The sequence below is a fragment of the Oncorhynchus kisutch genome, linkage group LG4 (assembly GCF_002021735.2).
Source record: "Oncorhynchus kisutch isolate 150728-3 linkage group LG4, Okis_V2, whole genome shotgun sequence".
Lineage (NCBI taxonomy): Eukaryota > Metazoa > Chordata > Actinopteri > Salmoniformes > Salmonidae > Oncorhynchus > Oncorhynchus kisutch.
The window spans coordinates 54336308-54355323 of record NC_034177.2 but is presented as its reverse complement, the minus strand read 5'-3'; the positions used below and the strand labels follow the sequence as shown (position 1 = coordinate 54355323).

Below are 19016 nucleotides of genomic sequence, written 5' to 3'. Positions count from 1 at the left end.
TGCTGAAGATTATGCCTTATTATGTCTCTTAACAACAAGGAACTTTGGTCCCAAATGAGGACCCAGCCGAGAAGAGATCAACATCCGACGAGCTTCTCCTTCACGTCTCTATGGATTAAAATGACAAAAAAAAAAATTCATAACACAGTGTTGTACCAGATCTTCAGTTTCTTGGCAATTTCTCACATGGAATAGCCTTCATTTCTCAGAACAAGAATAGACTGACGAGTTTCAGAACACAGTTCTTTGTTTCTGGCCATTTTGAGCCTGTAATCAGGCTCGTCCAGATACTCAACTAGTCTAAGAAGGCCAGTTTTATTGCTTATTTAATCAAAACAACAGTTTTCAGCTATGCTAACATCATTGCAAAATGATCAATTATTCTTTTAAAATTATAAACTTGGATTAACTAACACAATGTACCATTGGAACACAGGAATTGGTCTACCCACACAGACAGCATCGTGAAGAAGGCACAGCAGCGCCTCTTCAACCTCAGGAGGCTGAAGAAATTTGTCTTGTCACCAAAAGCACTCACAAACTTCTACAGATGCACAATCGAGAGCATCCTAGCGGGCTGTATCACCGCCTGGTACGGCAACTGCTCCGCCCACAACCGTAAGGCTCTCCAGAGGGTAGTGAGGTCTGCACAACGCATCACCGGGGGCAAACTACCTGCCCTCCAGGACACCTACACCACCCGATGTTACAGGAAGGCCATAAAGATCATCAAGGACAACAACTGAAAAAAACAACTGAAAAACAGCTTCTATCTCAAGGCCATCAGACTGTTAAACAGCCACCACTAACATTGAGTGGCTGCTGCCAACACACTGACTCAACTCCAGCCACTTTAATAATGGGAATTGATGGGAATGATGTAAAATATATCACTAGCCACTTTAAACAATGCTACCGAATATAATGTTTACATACCCTACATTATTCATCTCATATGTATACGTATATACTGTACTCTATATCATCTACTGCATCTTTATGTAATACATGTATCACTAGCCACTTTAACTATGCCACTTTGTTTACATACTCATCTCATATGTATATACTGTACTCGATACCATCTACTGTATCTTGCCTATGCCGCTCTGTACCATCACTCATCCATATATCTTTATGTACATATTCGTTATCCCCTTACACTTGTGTGTGTATAAGACAGTAGTTTTGGAATTGTTAGTTAGATTACTTGTTGGTTATTACTGCATTGTCGGAACTAGAAGCACAAGCATTTCGCTACACTCGCATTAACATCTGCTAACCATGTGTATGTGACAAATAAAATTTGATTTGATTTAATTTGATTTGATGGTTGCTGATAATGGGCCTCTGTACGCCTATGTAGATTTTCCATAAAAAAATCTGCCACTTCCAGCTACAATAGTAATTTACAACATTAACAATGTCTACACTGTATTTCTCATCAATTTGATGTTATTTTAATGGACAAAAAATGAGCTTTTCTTTCAAAAACAAGGACATTTCTAAGTGACCCCAAACTTTTGAACGGTAGTGTATTTATTCTTAACAGACTTATAGTTTTGTTACAGATAGAGAAATCAGGTAGAACAAGAGTCATCCCCACCTTTGTTTGAGAAAGTATTTCTCGTATATCCCTGCCAATATTCCAGCGCCAGATCAATGTAATGTAAACGTTTAAACGTCACAATAATGTTACAGTAACACAGCAGCACCGCAGTGTCAGTAATAACGACATACTAGACTTGTTGAGCTCTGGGTTCTTTGAGTCAGTGAACTCACTGCATTGATAACAGTTAATTAAGCATTAGCAGCACAAGGCACATCATTTGTGGCCTCACGAGTGGCGCAGCGGTTTACGGCACTGCATCGCAGTGCTAGAGGCGTCACTACAGACCCGGGTTTGGTCCCGGGTTGTATCACTACCGGCCGTGATCGGGAGTCCAAAAGGGCGGCGCACAATTGGCCAGCGTCGTCCCTGTTAGGGGAGGGTTTGGCCGGGGTAGGCCGTCATTGTACATAAGAATTTGTTCTTAATTAAGAGACTTGCCTAGTTAAATAAAGGTACTTTAAAAATAAATAAAAATAAGCACATAGAAATAGAATTACATTGCGGTCCACACATCATAGACCCATTGACTTGAATGGGAATGCTAATTCCAATAAGTCTATTTCTAGTGTTTAGCCTGTTTGCTTTAGCCCTCAGTGTCCGACAGGGAAAGTGAAAGGACGTCTGTTGCTTTAGTTGAGGATGCCATCTTAACCCTGAGAGGATGCCATCTTAATCCACTTAGTCACTCCCTCCTTCCTCCCTCTCTACCTCTCTCCCATCATTTCCCTCTCTCTTTCCCTGTAGGTCTGTGCCCTGACTGGCCGGCCTGGGACCCTAACCAGCCTGTGGAGAATGCCAGAGAGGCTATGCAGCAGGCTGACGACTGGCTGGGCGTTCCCCAGGTAAGACACACTACTCTGGGGACTACTGTCCACGGAAAGCCCCTTGAGGCTTGTCAAATTTGCAGTTTAACATTTTCAAACCACATGTCCAAATCCAAATTTGCAGTTTCACATGTAAGAAAATTCCACATGTGAAAATCTCACTTTCACATGTGTAATTGCAAGTTCAAATGTAGTGATGAAATAGCGTTATTCTCCTCACGTGAAAAGGTGGTGTTAACATGTTGCAGTAGCAATGTTACAGTATGTAATGCCATTCTGGAAGAAGGTAACTTAGCCTCCACGAGTATAATAATTAAGGTGCTTTAAAAATAATAATTTCTTATTTCTGAGCCATCCATTCGGAGTGTTACTCAATATTCTTGTAATGCTTTTTGTATAAGAAATATTAAATTACAGCTCAATTTGAGCAAATTATGAATTTACGATTAATTGTGATTAATCACAGCAGATCCTGCGATAAAGTCAATTACATTGTTTTATAATTTGACTGCCCGAGTTGACATAAATATATAAAAATGCACATGTGAAAGTGTAGTGGATGAGTCGGTCATGGTTCTTCATGGTCACGTGATGAAGTAGGCCTGCCTGCAACTTCAGAATTTGTGTTGTTCCTTTCGTTCGTAAGGTCAAGACATTGGCTTTCCTGTGGGAGACCCGGGTTCTAATCCCAGCAGTTACAAAAGCATACATGAGAAATGTAAAATATCACATGTGAAACCACATGCAGGTGAAGTCGGAAGTTTACATACACATTGGTTGGAGTCAGGCTAGGGTCCTTTTTTCTCAATTTCCGCCTGACTGACGTGCCCAAAGTAAACTGCCTGTTGCTCAGACCCTGAAGCCAGGAAATGCATATAATTGGTACCATTGGAAAGAAGACACTTTGAAGTTTGTAGACATTTTTAAATAATGTAGGAGACTATAACACAATAGATATGGTAGGAGAAAACCCAAAGAAAAACCAGAGAGCCCATGCTTTTACAATGGAAAGTACAGGGGAAAAATGTAATCTATCTCCCAGTATGCAATTCCTATGTCGTCCACTGGGTGTCAACACTCAATGTTCAAGGTTTCAGGCTTTCTTCTAAAACGAGTAAGAATAATGAGTTTTACTACAGGGACATGGTCTTGGAAATTTGTGTATGCGTGCGCGAAGAAGAGGAGACACATTGAACATACCTCTTTCATCTTTTACATTTTAGGGTATCTGAGGAGTCAATAGAAAAGTATTTTGACTTGTTTTTTAACAAAGTTTATTGGTACATTTTTGGATTCCTTTCTCTGCATGTTGAACGAGTGGATTAATCAAATCGATGGCGCCAACTGAACAGACTTTTTGGGATATAAAGAAGGATTTTATCTAACAAAATGACACTACATGTTATAGCTGGGACCCTTTGGATGACAAATCAGATGAAGATTTTGAAAAAGTAAGTGAATATTTAATCGCTATTTGTGAATTTATGAAGCCTTTGTATGTCAGTAAAATATTTTGATGTGGGGCGCCGTCCTCAAACAATCACATGGCATGCTTTCGATGTAATGGCTACTGTAAATCGGACAGTGCAGTTAGATTAACATGAATTTAAGCTTTCAACCGATATAAGACACTTGTATGTACCTAAATGTTTAAAATCCATAATTTTTCTGATTATTTATTTGAATTGCATGCCCTCCAGTTTCATCGGAAGTTGTCGCGCTAGCGGGCCGCCTAGCCTTAAGAAGTTTTAAAACTAATTTTTCAAAAACTCCACAAATTTCTTGTTCCCAATAAACTATAGTTTTGGAAAGCCAGTTAGGACATCTACTTTGTGCATGATACAAGGAATTTTTCCAACAATTGTTAACAGACAGATTATTTCACTTATAATTCACTGTATCACAATTCCAGTGGGTCAGAAGTTTACATACACTAAGTTGACTCTGCCTTTAAACAGCTTGGCCAATTCCAGAAAATGGTGTTATGGCTATAGAAGCTTCTGATAAACTAATTGACATCATTTGAGTCAATTAGAGGTGTACCTGTGGATGTATTTCAACACCTACCTTTAAACTCAGTGCCTCTTTGCTTGACATCATGGGAAAATCAAAAGAAATCAGCCAAGACCCCAGATTTTTTTTTGTAGACCTCCACAAGTCTGGTTCATTCTTGACTGATGTCTTGAGATGATACTTCAATATATCCACATAATTTTCCTGCCTCATGATGCCATAAATTTTGTGAAGTGCACCACACCCTCCTGCAGCAAAGCACCCCCACAACATGATGCTACCACCCCCGTGCTTCACGGTTGGGATGGTGTTCTTCAGGTTGCAAGCCTCCCCCTTTTAATTTGTTTGAGTGTTGAGTATGTGCATGAGTAGGTGCATGATTATAGCATATTATAGATGTATATGCTGAGATATAGATTTGCCAAATTCAATTCCAATACTGACACTGTCAGATGTACAATTTGAGTGCTTGTTTATCTAGTTGTTCACTTGTTTATCTGATACAACACGTGCATAGTCTCAGTGAAGCACGGCCATTCATGACAAGGCATCACAAGGGTGGGATTCATGCTGAGATGGCTTAGGGTGTATATTGAGCTGGCCTAGGGTGTATCTTCTTGTGACTAGGGGGCAGTATTTTCATTTTTGGAAAAATAACGTTCCCAAAGTAAACGGGATATTTTGTCAGGACAAGATGCTAGAATATGCATATAATTGACAGCTTAGGATAGAAAACACTCTAAAGTTTCCAAAACTGTAAAAATATTGTCTGTGGGTATAAAATAACTGATATTGCAGGCGAAAGCCTGAGAAAAATCCAATCCGGAAGTGACTCATGTTTTGAAAGCTCTGCGTTCCGATGTGTCCCTATTGAGCAATGAATGGGCTATCAACCAGATTACTTTTCTACGTATTCCCCAAGGTGTCTACAGCATTGTGACGTAGTTTTACGCCTTTATGTTGAAGAATAAGCGTAAGCGGCTACATTGTGTAAGTGGTCACCTGATGGCTCTCAGAGTGATTCTTGCGTAAAATAGCTATTTTTTCTAATCGGTCCTACTGAAAAACCAATTGTCCTGGTGGATATATTATCGAATAGATATTTGAAAAACACCTTGAGGATTGGTTATAAACAACGTTTGCCATGTTTCTGTCGATATTATGGAGCTAATTTGGAATATTTTTAGGCGTTGTCGTGACCGCAATTTGCGGTCGATTTCTCAGCCAAACGTGAAGAACAAACGGAGCTATTTCGCCTACAAAAATGATATTTTTGGAAAAAATGAATATTTGCTGGGAGTCTCGTGAGTGAAAACAGCTCATCAAAGGTAAACAATTTAATTTGATTGCTTTTCTGATTTTCGTGACCAAGTTACCTGCTGCTAGCTGGACATAATGCTATGCTAGGCTATCGATAAACTTACACAAATGCTTGTCTTGCTTTGGCTGTAAAGCATATTTTGAAAATCTGAGATGACAGGGTGATTAACAAAAGGCTAAGCTGTGTTTCAATATATTTCACTTGTGATTTCATGAATAGGAATATTTTCTAGTAATATTTATGTGCGTTGCGTTATGCTAATTAGGGTCAGTTGATTATTACGCTCCCGGACCCGGGATGGGGAGTCACTAAATATTGAGCTGGTGTAACAGATGTGAAACGCTTGCTTAGTTAGCGGTGGTGCGCGCTAAATAGTGTTTCAATCAGGGAAGTCACTTGCTCTGAGACCTTGAAGTAGTGGTTCCCCTTGCTCTGCAAGAGCAATGGGTAACGATGCTTCGCGGGTGACTGTTGTTGATGTGTGCAGAGGGTCCCTGGTTCGCGCCCGGGTATGGGCGAGGGGACGGTCTAAAGTTATACTGTTACATTAATGCTGTTGACGCGGATCACGCTTAGGTAGCGGTGGTGCGTGCTAAATAGCGTTTCAATCGGTGATGTCACTTGCTCTGAGACCTTGAAGTAGTGGTTCCCCTTGCTCTGCAAGGGCCGCGGCTTTTGTGGAGCGATGGATAACCATGCTTTGTGGGTCCCTGGTTCACGCCCGGGTATGGGCGAAGGTACGGTCTAAAGTTATACTGTTACACTGGCCTCGGTTATACTGTATATTGAGCTGGCCTAGGGTGTGTATTGTAGTGAGAGATAAGGCCAAAGGTATGTGTCTTGGATACCCAGGTCCCAGGACTAGGGGGCTGAATTCTCCCCGGGCTGAGGGCTGTCTTGTGAGCTGTAGATGAGGTGTGGGAGAGGGCTTGCTTCTGGGCTAAATCATGGCTTACTGAGGCCGCAGTGCTTAACCCTGCTGTACTGGGGTCAAGATATTTACACCACACTGTGATATGGCCAAAAACAGGGAGGGAGGGAGAAAGAGAGTGGAGGAGGAGGGAGTCAATGAAATAGAATAGAAATAGAATCTATGCAATGTGGAAATGTGCCATCACATTGGTGTATTTTATGCCTGTCTGTTATGTCTATGTCCTTAAACAAAGTTCTACCTTTTGCCAAGTAGACAGACTATCTTCCAGGCCTACTAAGTCATTTAGTCCTGTATCGATTTCTTTAAGACTATTTACAGTAAAGACCAGACAACAATCCTCTATAAAGTTAAATACAGATGTGCTTTGACCTATGCTTCCCATGGGGCAAAAGTGTTTAAGTCAAGTAAGACAATTGTGGCTATATTGACCCTTAACCCAATGTTTGCCAACCATTTATTTTTATTTTGATGTGGCACACCTAAAATGTTCCTATTAATTAATTTAGTGGTAATGACCTCCTTCTTGGCAGATCCATTGTGCAAATCCTCTATTTTCAGTGACAAATATGTTTTTTTACAGATTAAATAGGGTTTATTTGAACTATTGTCATAGTTCTTTACTCATGAAGATTCATTTGTGTGTACCTCTTTAAGAGTGTCCCGTGACTCCCCACTAGGAAGATATTTGTTTAGCTCTGGTAAAAAAGTAATTTAGTTTTGAACATTTTGGGCTACAGACGAGCGGTTTTGTGCATTGGGGTGCAATCACGGACACTCAGCTAAGCCTAATCAGCCTAATCAGACCTGCCTGTGCTAATGCTTCTCACAGGCTAAGTAAAATGACAGCCTTTGCTCATGATGCTCAAATGATAATGAAACAACAATGCACCAGACTTGAAACAGTGATACAAATTCCATATGCATTCCACAGGTCACGTGGTGTGTGTTCCAAAAAATGTACAAGATCAGGAAGACTTTTGTGGCACACCTGAGTTCCTCAAGGCACCGGTTAAAAATCACTTCCCTAACCCATGACTTTCTGCTTGTTGACTAGGTAAGTCATTTTTCACACTCTCCTTGTGGCCTAGGTGATCAACCCTGAGGAGATTGTAGATCCGGAAGTGGATGAACAGTCCATGATGACTTACCTGTCCCAGTTCCCCAAGTCTAAACTGAGGCCTGGCGCTCCCCTCAAACCTAAAGGGGTTCAGCTGTACCCCAAAAAAGCCAAGTTTTACGGACCAGGTGGGTACCACTGGGATAGGGACCATACTTTACCACAGTGGTGAGTTGAATCTAGCACTGATTTCAAATCAAATCAAATCGAATTTTATTTGTCACATACACATGGTTAGCAGATGTTAATGCGAGTGTAGCGAAATGCTCGTGCTTCTAGTTCCGACAATGCAGTAATAACCAACAAGTAATCTAACTAACAATTCCAAAACTACTGTCTTATACACACACAAGGGAAGGGGATAAAGAATGTAAGGGGATAAAGAATATGTACATAAAGATATATGAATGAGTGATGGTACAGAGCGGCACAGGCAATATACAGTAGATAGTATCGAGTACAGTATATACATATGAGATGAGTATGTAAACAAAGTGGCATAGTTAAAGTGGCTAGTGATACATGTATTACATAAAGATGCAGTAGATGATATAGAGTACAGTATATACATATGAGATGAATAATGTAGGGTATGTAAACATTATATTAGGTAGCATTGTTTAAAGTGGCTAGTGATATATTTTACATCATTTCCCATCAATTCCCATTATTAAAGTGGCTGGAGTTGAGTCAGTGTGTTGGCAGCAGCCACTCAATGTTAGTGGTGGCTGTTTAACAGTCTGATGGCCTTGAGATAGAAGCTGTTTTTCAGTCTCTCGGTCCCAGCTTTGAGGCACCTGTACTGACCTCGCCTTCTGGATGATAGCGGGGTGAACAGGCAATGGCTCGGGTGGTTGTTCTCCTTGATGATCTTTATGGCCTTCCTGTAACATCGGGTGGTGTAGGTGTCCTGGAGGGCAGGTAGTTTGCCCCCGGTGATGCGTTGTGCAGACCTCACTACCCTCTGGAGAGCCTTACGATTTTGGGGGCGGAGCAGTTGCCGTACCAGGCGGTGATACAGCCCGCCAGGATGTTCTCGATTGTGCATCTGTAGAAGTTTGTGAGTGCTTTTGGTGACAAGCCGAATGTCTTCAGCCTCCTGAGGTTGAAGAGGCGCTGCTGCGCCTTCTTCACAATGCTGTCTGTGTGGGTGGACCAATTCAGTTTGTCTGTGATGTGTATGCCAAGGAACTTAAAACTTGCTACCCTCTCCACTACTGTTCCATCGATGTGGATAAGGGGGTGTTCCCTCTGCTGTTTCCTGAAGTCCACAATCATCTCCATCTCCTAGATTTAGTAGATAAAGAAAGTTTTACTTGCGATAGTTGTGAGGTTGTTTTACCTACTGTAGTTGAATGCACTTGGGGATAAAGCACCTGCCCAATGACTAAAGTAATGTAAGTGAATCAGGATCTCTGATAAGCATAATGTATTGTTTCATATACTGCCCATAGACCCAAACACATCGAACTGTCAGGACTTCCGCCGAAGTCTGTTCCTCTCCTTGTTTGGGCTGCATTCGGCGGTTGACGTCACCAGTCTTCTAGCCATTGCCGATCCACCTGTCATTTCCCATGTGTTTTGTCTTGTTTTGCAACACACCTGGTTTACATTCCCTCATTACTTGTCGTGTATATAACCCTCTGTTCCCCCCATGTCTGTGTGTGAAATTGTTTGTTGTCAAGTGTTTGTGCACTATGACTGGTTCGCAATGGGTTATTTGGTAACCATATTTTGTTGTTCTGGGTGCCGTTGGTTTTGCTTATTAAACTGCTCCGGTTTTTACCCAGTTCTGCTCTCCTGCACCTGACTTCCCTGCAGCCAGTCACGCACTTCTTACACCAACTCTCTATTTTACACATATTTTTCTAACTATAAATTCTGCTGGAAATTCATGGACATTGTACAATGAAGTAATCTTCCTCTCTCTCCCATAGGTATTGAGGCAAATGGTAACATGGTTCTGAAGCCAGCAGTGTTCACGGTGGAAACTCTAGAGGCAGGTCAGGCTGAGGTGCTGGTGTATGTCAATGATCCTGAGGGACACACTGAGGAGGCTAAGGTGGTCTTCAACAACGACAAGAACAGGACCCACACCGTTATTTACATCCCCAAGGTTGAGGGCGCCCACAAGGTAACTGATCACTACCATCAATATCCCATATAGATTTATTTTACTTAACTTTACATTCTTACTTGACTTGACTTTACTATACACACATCTCATCATCACAATGTACTACTAGCCCATTGAAACTCTTTAAAGGAAAAGTTAAAGGCCCAATGCAGTCAAAAGTCATTTTCCCCTGTTTTGTATCATATTGTACAACAGCTGATGAAACTAACACTGTAAAAGTGTGAAAATATGTGATCAGTGTTATTTCCTGATAGCTTCTGGTTGAAAATACAATCTACACAGGGCCTTCTAATCACCAGATTTGCATGGGCGGGAGTTTCAGCTTTCCATGGTGACATCACCATGCAGTAAATTGGTTAATAAAACCAATAACAAAGTTCCAAACCTCTGCCAATAACAGCTAAATTTCACACCACTCCCAAATTTTGCCAATGTAAATCTATTACAGTAAGCTATTTAATTGTTACTCAGAAATTATTTGAAATATATATATTTTTTAAAGTCTGCATTGGGCCTTCAAAGGAACATTTTACTGGTTCTTTCCTCAGGTGAAAGTGCTATTTGCTGGGCAGGATGTTGATAAGAGCCCCTACACAGTGAACGTGGACAAGGCCATAGGTGATCCCAACAAGGTCCAGGCCAGAGGACCAGGGCTGGAAGCTACCGGCAACATGGCCAACAAACCCACCTACTTTGACATCTACACTGCAGGTAAGGAGTGGGGACACACCAGACAAGGAACACATTAGTAGCAGTGATCAGATGAGTTCATTACAAAACTGCTAAAACTAGAGAAGGAATTTACTGTGAGGGCCCAAAACAATGTCCCACGTTTCCTTGTTTTGATCACATGGTTGGTTAACAGTGTTTTGATTGATCTCTTCCTGTTATCCTGTCTAGGTGCTGGTAACGGTGATGTGAGCGTTGTCATCGTGGACCCTGAGGGGAAGAAAGACACGGTGAAACTGATCTTGGAAAACAAGGGGGACAGTGTTTTCCGTTGCACCTACCGGCCCATGTTGGAAGGCCCCCACACCATCCATATCCTGTTTGCTGGTCAGGAGATCCTTAAGAGCCCCTTCAAGGTTCAAATCATAGAGGGTAAGTTAGCACTGAGCCAACTGTCACTAACAGTTACCAACTGTCACTACACAAATCACTGTTGTTGGCACTACTGTTGCATTGTGTCATTCTGATGTTGATCTATCGCCCTCTAGTTCCACAGTTATTTCAATCACTCGTCGCAGCCAACACGTCGCCATGATGACCAGTCAGTGTTATGTTGAAGTTAAACCAACTTCCTGTCTGTGATGTTTCACTCCTCCCTCTATCGTGGGTCCTCTTCCAGTTCAGATAAATCCCCAGTCTGCATTCACCTCTCCCGGTGGGGAGAAAGACCCAGAGGGAAAGAAGGGTGGTGTCCCTACCCTCAGAGGCAAAAAGTGCAGACCAAGTTAGTATGGGTTGTCTAGGTGGAGGCCTGCGCCCATTGGTATGCTAGCCGGCCCCCACCATACCTATGTCCTGTGCCCTATGCCATTTTCCCGATGCCCTGTATGCTTCCTGTGGCAATGCCATGCCCTCTGAGGGCCAAGAAAGAGTGCCTTGCTTGGGCGGTTGCTGCCTTGCCTGTGGCAGCTTAGTGTTGGAGACAGATATCTCATACATTTATTTCTATTATGCAGCCAAGTGAATGTTCTTGACTAGTAGGAAACTTTCCAGGAAAGTGATTTTAGTCTAAGTGAGTCAGTTCTTCCCAGATTACATTATGAAATGTTGCATTTTTAAATGTTTTGGCTTATTGTGTTTCCTTGATTTGGGTTAGTATTCATTGCTTCAAACTTTTAAGTGTAACCAAGCCTGCAATCAATGTTTCTATTAGACTGACAAATTGTTAAGTCAGTTGTTGCCTGGAAGCTCAATTAGTTTCTTCATGCTGCAACCAATACATAGTTGTATTGATATACAGTACTTGTCAAGTTTGGACACACCTACTCATTCAAGGGTTTTTCTTTATTTGTACTATTTTCTACATTGTAGAATAATAGTGGAGACATCAACACTCTGAAATAACACATATGGAATCATATAGTAACCCAAAAAGTGTTAAACAAATCTAGCCACCCTTTGCCTTGATGACAGCTTTGCACACTCTTGGCATTCTCTCTTGTGATATTCCTATACTGCATTGTGTCAAAGTTCAAAGCTAGCATCATATGGAATTGATTGACTGATTATGTTCATTGACCTTAATAATGAAATTCATTATAGCCTCTTGCCTGCATCATGTTTGCATACGACATTGTTTCGTATGTGAATGCTCCTGCCAGGTTAGTCTGTCAATCTGTCAGTCTGTGTACCACTCTCCTTAATAAATCCTCTACTGACTCCCCATCCCGCATGCGGGAGCGTAATCATCGCCTGAAACGAATTAGCATAACGCAACGGACATAAATATCCCTAGAAAATATTCCTATTCATGAAAATCACAAATGAAATATATTGAGACACAGCTTAGCCTTTTGTTAATCACCCTGTCATCTCAGACAAGCATTTGTGTAAGTTTATCAATAGCCTGGCATAGCATTTTGTCCAGCTAGCAGCAGGTAACTTGGTCACGGAAATCAGAAAAGCAATCAAATTAAATTGTTTACCTTTGATGAGCTTCAGATGTTTTCACTCACGAGACTCCCAGTTAGCTAGCCAATGTTCCTTTTTTCCCAAAGTATTATTTTTGTAGGCGAAATAGCTCCGTTTGTTCTTCACGTTTGGCTGAGAAATCCCCCGGAAATTGCAGTCACGAAAACGGTGAAAAATATTCCAAATGAGCTCCATAATATCGACAGAAACATGGCAAATGTTGTTTATAATCAATCCTCAAGGTGTTTTTCAAATATCTATTCGATAATATATCCGTCGGGACAATTCGTTTTTCAGTAGGACCGATTAGAGTAATGGCTACCTCTGTATTTTACTCGAGAGTCACCCTGGGAGCCATCAGGTGACCACTTACGCAATTTAGCCGCCTACGGCTATTCTTCAACATAAATGCGTAAAACTACGTCACAATGTTGTAGACACCTTGGGGAATACGTAGAAAGCGTAAGCTGGTTGATAGCACATTCACAGCTCAATAGGGACTCATTGGAACGCAGCGCTTTCAAAACATGAGGCACTTCCGGATTGGATTTTTCTCAGGCTTTCGCCTGCAACATCAGTTCTGTTATACTCACAGAAAATATCTTTACAGTTTTGGAAACGTTGGAGTGTTTTCTATCCAAGGCTGTCAATGCATATTCTAGCATCTTGTCCTGACAATATATCCCGTTTTAAATGGGATTTTTTTTTTTCCAAAAATGAAAATACCGCCCCTAGAGTCGCAACAGGTTCCACCCCTTTCCTTCTCTCCAGCCATCAATGCCGACACGTGTCGTGCCACGGGCAGAGGCCTTCAGCCAAAAGGGGTGCGGGTCAAGGAGGTGGCAGACTTCAAGGTCTTCACCAAGGGAGCTGGCAACGGAGAGCTCAAGGTCTCAGTGACTGGACCATGTGGAGATGAGGAGCCAGTGAAAGTAAAAGATATTGGTGATGGTGTCTATGAATGTGAATATCTTCCTAACCAGACTGGTAAATACACCGTCAACATCACCTGGGGAGGACAGCCTATCCCACACAGGTAAGGACTTTCAATAAGCTGTTTTAAATGCTTAGTAATGTGTAGAAATGCTTATTAATTATAATGCTTTTTTAATGTTCTATTAGTGTTTGTTAATTATTAAATCCTAATTAATAATAGCATATAAAGTATTTATAAAGTTATCATAATGCACCTACATAGTCTACTGCAACATACCCTCCTTTCCTTTTCTTTACCTATTTCTGTGTGTCTCTTTCAGCCCCTTCGATGTGGAGGTGAGTGAGGTGGCAGGCCCTCAGAAGGTGAGAGCCTGGGGTCCTGGGCTGTTGACCGGCCGGGTGGGCAAGTCGGCTGACTTCGTGGTGGAGGCCGTCGGCACGGAAGTGGGAACTCTGGGTAAGCCAAGACATGAGGGACATGGGGCATTATGGGTAAAGTAGTTGAACAAGTAGAGTAATGGATTAGATGACAGTAACAAAATCAAACTTCTTTAGTGGAATTTATCTTTACATTTTACATTACTTCTTCTTTATAGTCACAAGTTCAGTTGGTATTCTAACAGGTGTGCAGAGGAAAATGACCTATATGCCTCGAGTGATTGGGAGACTAAAGTCAAACGTTCTCTCTCCAGGCTTCTCTATCGAGGGTCCATCCCTGGCTAAAATAGAGTGTGATGATAAAGGTGACGGCTCCTGCGATGTCCGCTATTGGCCCACTAAGCCAGATTACTATGCTGTCCATGTCATATGTGATGACGAAGACATCAAGGGCAGTCCCTTCATGGCCCACATCCTCTCTGCAACCAATGACTGCTTCCCTGATAAGGTTAGCTCCTCCCACCACACCAGCCTAGCTCCACCCTTACAGGAGTAGTTTTTATGACACACAAAAACACACTGATGTACAAACAACACACACATGTAATTGTACCTCTATATGCAACTCACATTAATGTTTACCTCTCTGTTGCAGGTGAAAGCTTTCGGCCCAGGCCTGGAGCCCATAGGGGTCATCGTAAACAAACCAGCAGAGTTCACAATTGATGCCCGCAGGGCTGGCAAAGGCCATCTGAATATCTACGCCAAGGATACAGAGAGCGTCACCATCGACATTAAGATAACTGATAAGGGAGACGGGACCTTCTTGTGTGTGTACGTTCCCATCAAGCCCATCAAACACACCATCATCATCACCTGGGGAGATGTCAAAGTGCCCAACAGCCACTTCAGGGTGAGTAGGACCGACCCACTGGGATTTGAACCCGGGATCTCCTGTGTGTCACTAAACCGTGTTAGCCCACTGAACTAAAGACTAGGCATTAGGTAAGGGCCAATACAAGTCTTCAGGTCTCATACAAGTTTACATAAGCCCAGCTAGCCTACTCTTATTTAGGGAAAATGATACTCCACTAGAAAGGGATATGAGTACTTTAGGTAGCAACAATAGTGTTGTGTGTCAAGTGTTGCCTATGTCTGAATAACACTGTGTGTTTCTGTGTGTATAGGTGATTGTTGGAGAGGGCTGCCACCCAGACAAGGTCAAGGTGTATGGTCCAGGAGTGGAGAAGACAGGACTCAAGGCAAATGAGCCCAACTTCTTCACTGTGGACTGCGCAGAGGCTGGACAAGGTATGTGTGTTAATAGGAAATACTACTCAAAGTGTTCTTCGGCTTCATCCTGTAGAAGAACCCTGTAGAGTTCCAGGTATAACATTTTCACCCTGCTGGAACCCTTTTAAAACCATTTCTTCCATTGAGAAGGCAGTTTATTTATTTTTTATTTAACCTTTATTTAACTAGGCAAGTCAGATTCTTATGACGGCCTACCCCGGCCAAACCGTAACCCGAACGACGCTGGGCCTATTGTGCGCCGCCATATGGACGAGCATCGTCTTGCACTTGTTCTGCCAATACCAACCTAACTTTAGTGCCTGCAACTGTAAAAGATCAGAAAGTTATTGATACTGATAGGCACAGTATTATGAGATTTCTTCATTTGGACCGGTAGATATACATATATATTGACCTCCCACAGGAGACATCAGTATTGGGATCAAGTGTGCTCCAGGAGTGGTGGGTCCAGCTGAGGCTGACATCAACTTTGACATTATCAAGAACGACAATGACACCTTCACTGTCAAGTACACCCCCCCCGGTGCAGGGAAATACACCATCATGGTGTTGTTCGCTGAACAGGTGAGACTAAATCTACACTACCCAGGGTCCCTCAGTAGAGAGTTACTGTTACAATGGACATCAAATGTGGAGACACTATGGAGGCTCTAATCTAGAGCGCCCAGTTAAATTGTGTTTGAGCGCATTTTTTATTAACTCTCTAAATTGTTAAATGAGCGAGAAATAGATGTCATTGTTGCATTAGTTTGAGTGGGCAACATATACTATCATCTTAAATTGACATGTTGAATTATTTTGCCATATTCAATTATTGTATATTTTGCACTAATTTCCCTAATGTGGACATTTGTTTTACTACCTTCACAGTCTTGCATTTTCACCATAAAATTAAGTGGAATTCAACATCCTTTTTACCTCAGATTGGTGATGTTCGAATAAAAGTTTAGTCATCATGATAACATAAGATTGATTACTTAAAACAGATCAATATCTTTGATCAATATCAATATCCGTTGAATTTGTCACACGTGCTGGGACGCATCGGACTTAGAACGCGGAGTGGCCAGGAAATGGCACAGAAAATTAGTGGGTGGTCTCTCTATAAAAGTTGCTGGCCACACACCAATAGAAGGTTTTGACAGTCAAACTAGCAGTTAAATAGCAACCAACCGTTGTCCCTGTTGATATCCTATGCCGCGTCGTGATATGTTGAAGTTAACTAACAGAAAAAGTGGTCTGTTCCTTTTTCCGTGATGGCAGCCTCCCAAAATCAACATCCAAAATTAAAATATAGATATAAGTTCTCATCTAACCAACCATGTATAGGTTATTCCAAGTTTCCATGTGCCCTTTGAATAGTGTTAGTTTAAACAGTGCAACACCCCAAACATTTGTCCCCTGTTCTATAGATTTTGGCGTAATATCAATGGAAGTGATTAACAAAAAAAAGTGTTGTGTTACACTTACCCGGTTTGCGAGCCACCTGAAAACAAATGCAACACTTCAAAATGTAGCTAGCTGTCTTTTACAAATTGTCCTCTAACCAGAATGTACACATTATTTTGAGATCCTGTGTGGTTTTTGAGCTTTATTCGTTTTAACAAGACGTGCAACCTCATCTCCTCCCTCTAGCGCCATTCAACTCAACATGATATCGACATGAGTGATTGACAAATAGGTGTTGTGTTTTTCTTTCCATTTTGGCGACCCCCAAATCAAAATGCATCCCTCCAAAATATAGCTGACTGTCATCTGCAGGTTGTTCTCTATCTAACCAGCGATGTAAATAATAACTCCAGTTTCCATGTGTTTTTTTAGTTGTGTTAGTTTCAGCAATTGCGTACAACCTGATTTTAAACCCTATTCGATAGGGTTTTTGGTGCGTGTGCAGTTTATACAAAAACACATGTAATATGATTACTATTGTTGCACATTTACTTCATGTGTAGATACTACATTTTATATTTAGGTTTTCAATACAGTATATCACAAACTGTTTCTGTTTCTGTTTTAACATTGGCATTCTTATCAAAATGTCTTCTCAACAGGAAGCAGCGACAGCATCATTTTCAACTTAAGTTTTAGGAATATAAATTGAACATTCAGCATTAATTTCCAGTGTTATTGTACCTGATCGGTTATGCTATGGTTTATTTATTTTGATGATATACCAGAAATCACCAAAACAGGTTTGCCCTGCCTACTGTTACTATGTGGCTTAGCATTAGAACTATAATAATTATAACTATTCATTCTAAGGATGACCCGAATGGTACAAAAGTTGCCGTAGTTGGGATCTCTATTTGTGTTTTAATTTTTATAAAAAATCGTACAGCAGCAAAACCATTCCATATTTATGTTACAGGAAATCCCCATTAGCCCGTTTAGAGTGAAGGTGAATCGTTCCCATGATGCTGGCAATGTGAGGGCTGAGGGTCCAGGACTCAACAAGACAGGCGTGGAGGCGGGCACTCCGACCCACTTCACCATCTTCACAAAGGGAGCAGGCAACGCCAAGCCAAAGGTCCAGTTATCAGCAGCAGAACTGAAGGGAGAGGCTGTCAGGGACTTTGAGATCATAGACAACCATGACTACTCCTACACCGTTAAGTACACCGCTGTTCATCAGGGTCAGATGACCATCTCCGTCACCCATGGAGGGGACCCCATTCCCAAGAGCCCCTTCAATATTACTGTGGCTCCTCCTGTAGATCTGGGAAAGGTCAAGGTTACAGGACTGGACACCAGTAAGTTCTCAACATTGTACACAGTAACTTTGCAACGTAGAGCCCAAAATGTAATTCATTTGAAAACTGGGTCTTGTTATCTTATTCATTTTCTTCTTCTTAGGACCATGTACATCTGACATTGCCCAAGATTATAGCTATATACCATAGTTAATTCTTATTTGCAATGGTGTTGTCAATAGTTTCAATGAGTAGCTGTTAAAACTGATGAATTTAAGATTTAAGCATGTTTGTTCTTGTTATTTTACAGAGGTGGAAGTTGGCAAGGATCAAGAGTTCTACATCAACACCCAGGGAGCCGGAGGACAGGGCGAGGTGGCTGTCAAGATGACCTCACCCTCTGGCCGACCAATCCCTTACAAGCTGGATTCGGACACAGCCAATGGAGCCAACTCGGTGAAGTACATCCCCCCAGAGGAGGGGCCTTACAAGGTGGACGTCAGCTATGATTGCAACACCGTCCCTGGATCCCCCTTCGCTGTGGAGGGAGTGATGCCTGCTGACCCATCAAAGGTAAAAGTGACTACAACATTTGACCCTATGAGCTTCAGTGGGATCTAAATTAATGCGAGGCTCATGAAAAGACAGTAACTGTCCGCTGACTGATACTCCAAAATGTAATCTGTACTGAAGCTTAGTGAAGCATTATGGATGTTTTTTGTCCTAATGTTTACACTACTGGCATCGACTTCTTCTTTCTTCTTCATGACATTATGAGTCTCTCTAACATCTATTAACTTTATCCTTCAGGTGCGTGCATACGGCCCAGGCCTGAAGGGAGGCATTGTGGGTAAACCAGCCCCCTTTGCCATTGACACCAATGGAGCGGGCCCCAGCGGGCTGGGCCTGACTGTGGAGGGGTCGTGCAAGGCTAAGATCGAGTGCCAGGACAATGGACACAGTACCTGCTCGGTGTCCTACCTGCCTACCGAGGCTGGAGAGTATGCCATCAATATCCTGTTTGGAAAGCAGCACATCCCTGGGTCTCCTTTCAAGGCAGCTGTTAAGCCATGCCTGGACCCCAGCCAGGTGAGATGATA

The 19016-nt window shown here is 42.0% G+C and overlaps 1 protein-coding gene across 1 annotated transcript in view; it reads left to right on the top strand.

Annotated features, from left to right (window-relative positions):
• Positions 1-19016, top strand: part of LOC109888738 (filamin-C) — a 58987-nt gene that overhangs the window by 10948 nt on the left and 29023 nt on the right. Inside the window, exons 3-16 of the mRNA XM_020479909.2 lie at positions 2357-2454; positions 7793-7949; positions 9759-9955; positions 10507-10669; positions 10859-11059; positions 13370-13634; positions 13855-13991; positions 14227-14420; positions 14568-14825; positions 15100-15223; positions 15630-15790; positions 17595-17976; positions 18227-18489; positions 18727-19005. Coding sequence (XP_020335498.1) covers positions 2357-2454; positions 7793-7949; positions 9759-9955; positions 10507-10669; positions 10859-11059; positions 13370-13634; positions 13855-13991; positions 14227-14420; positions 14568-14825; positions 15100-15223; positions 15630-15790; positions 17595-17976; positions 18227-18489; positions 18727-19005 — 2879 coding nt within the window. The remainder of the gene's footprint in view (positions 1-2356; positions 2455-7792; positions 7950-9758; positions 9956-10506; positions 10670-10858; positions 11060-13369; positions 13635-13854; positions 13992-14226; positions 14421-14567; positions 14826-15099; positions 15224-15629; positions 15791-17594; positions 17977-18226; positions 18490-18726; positions 19006-19016) is intronic.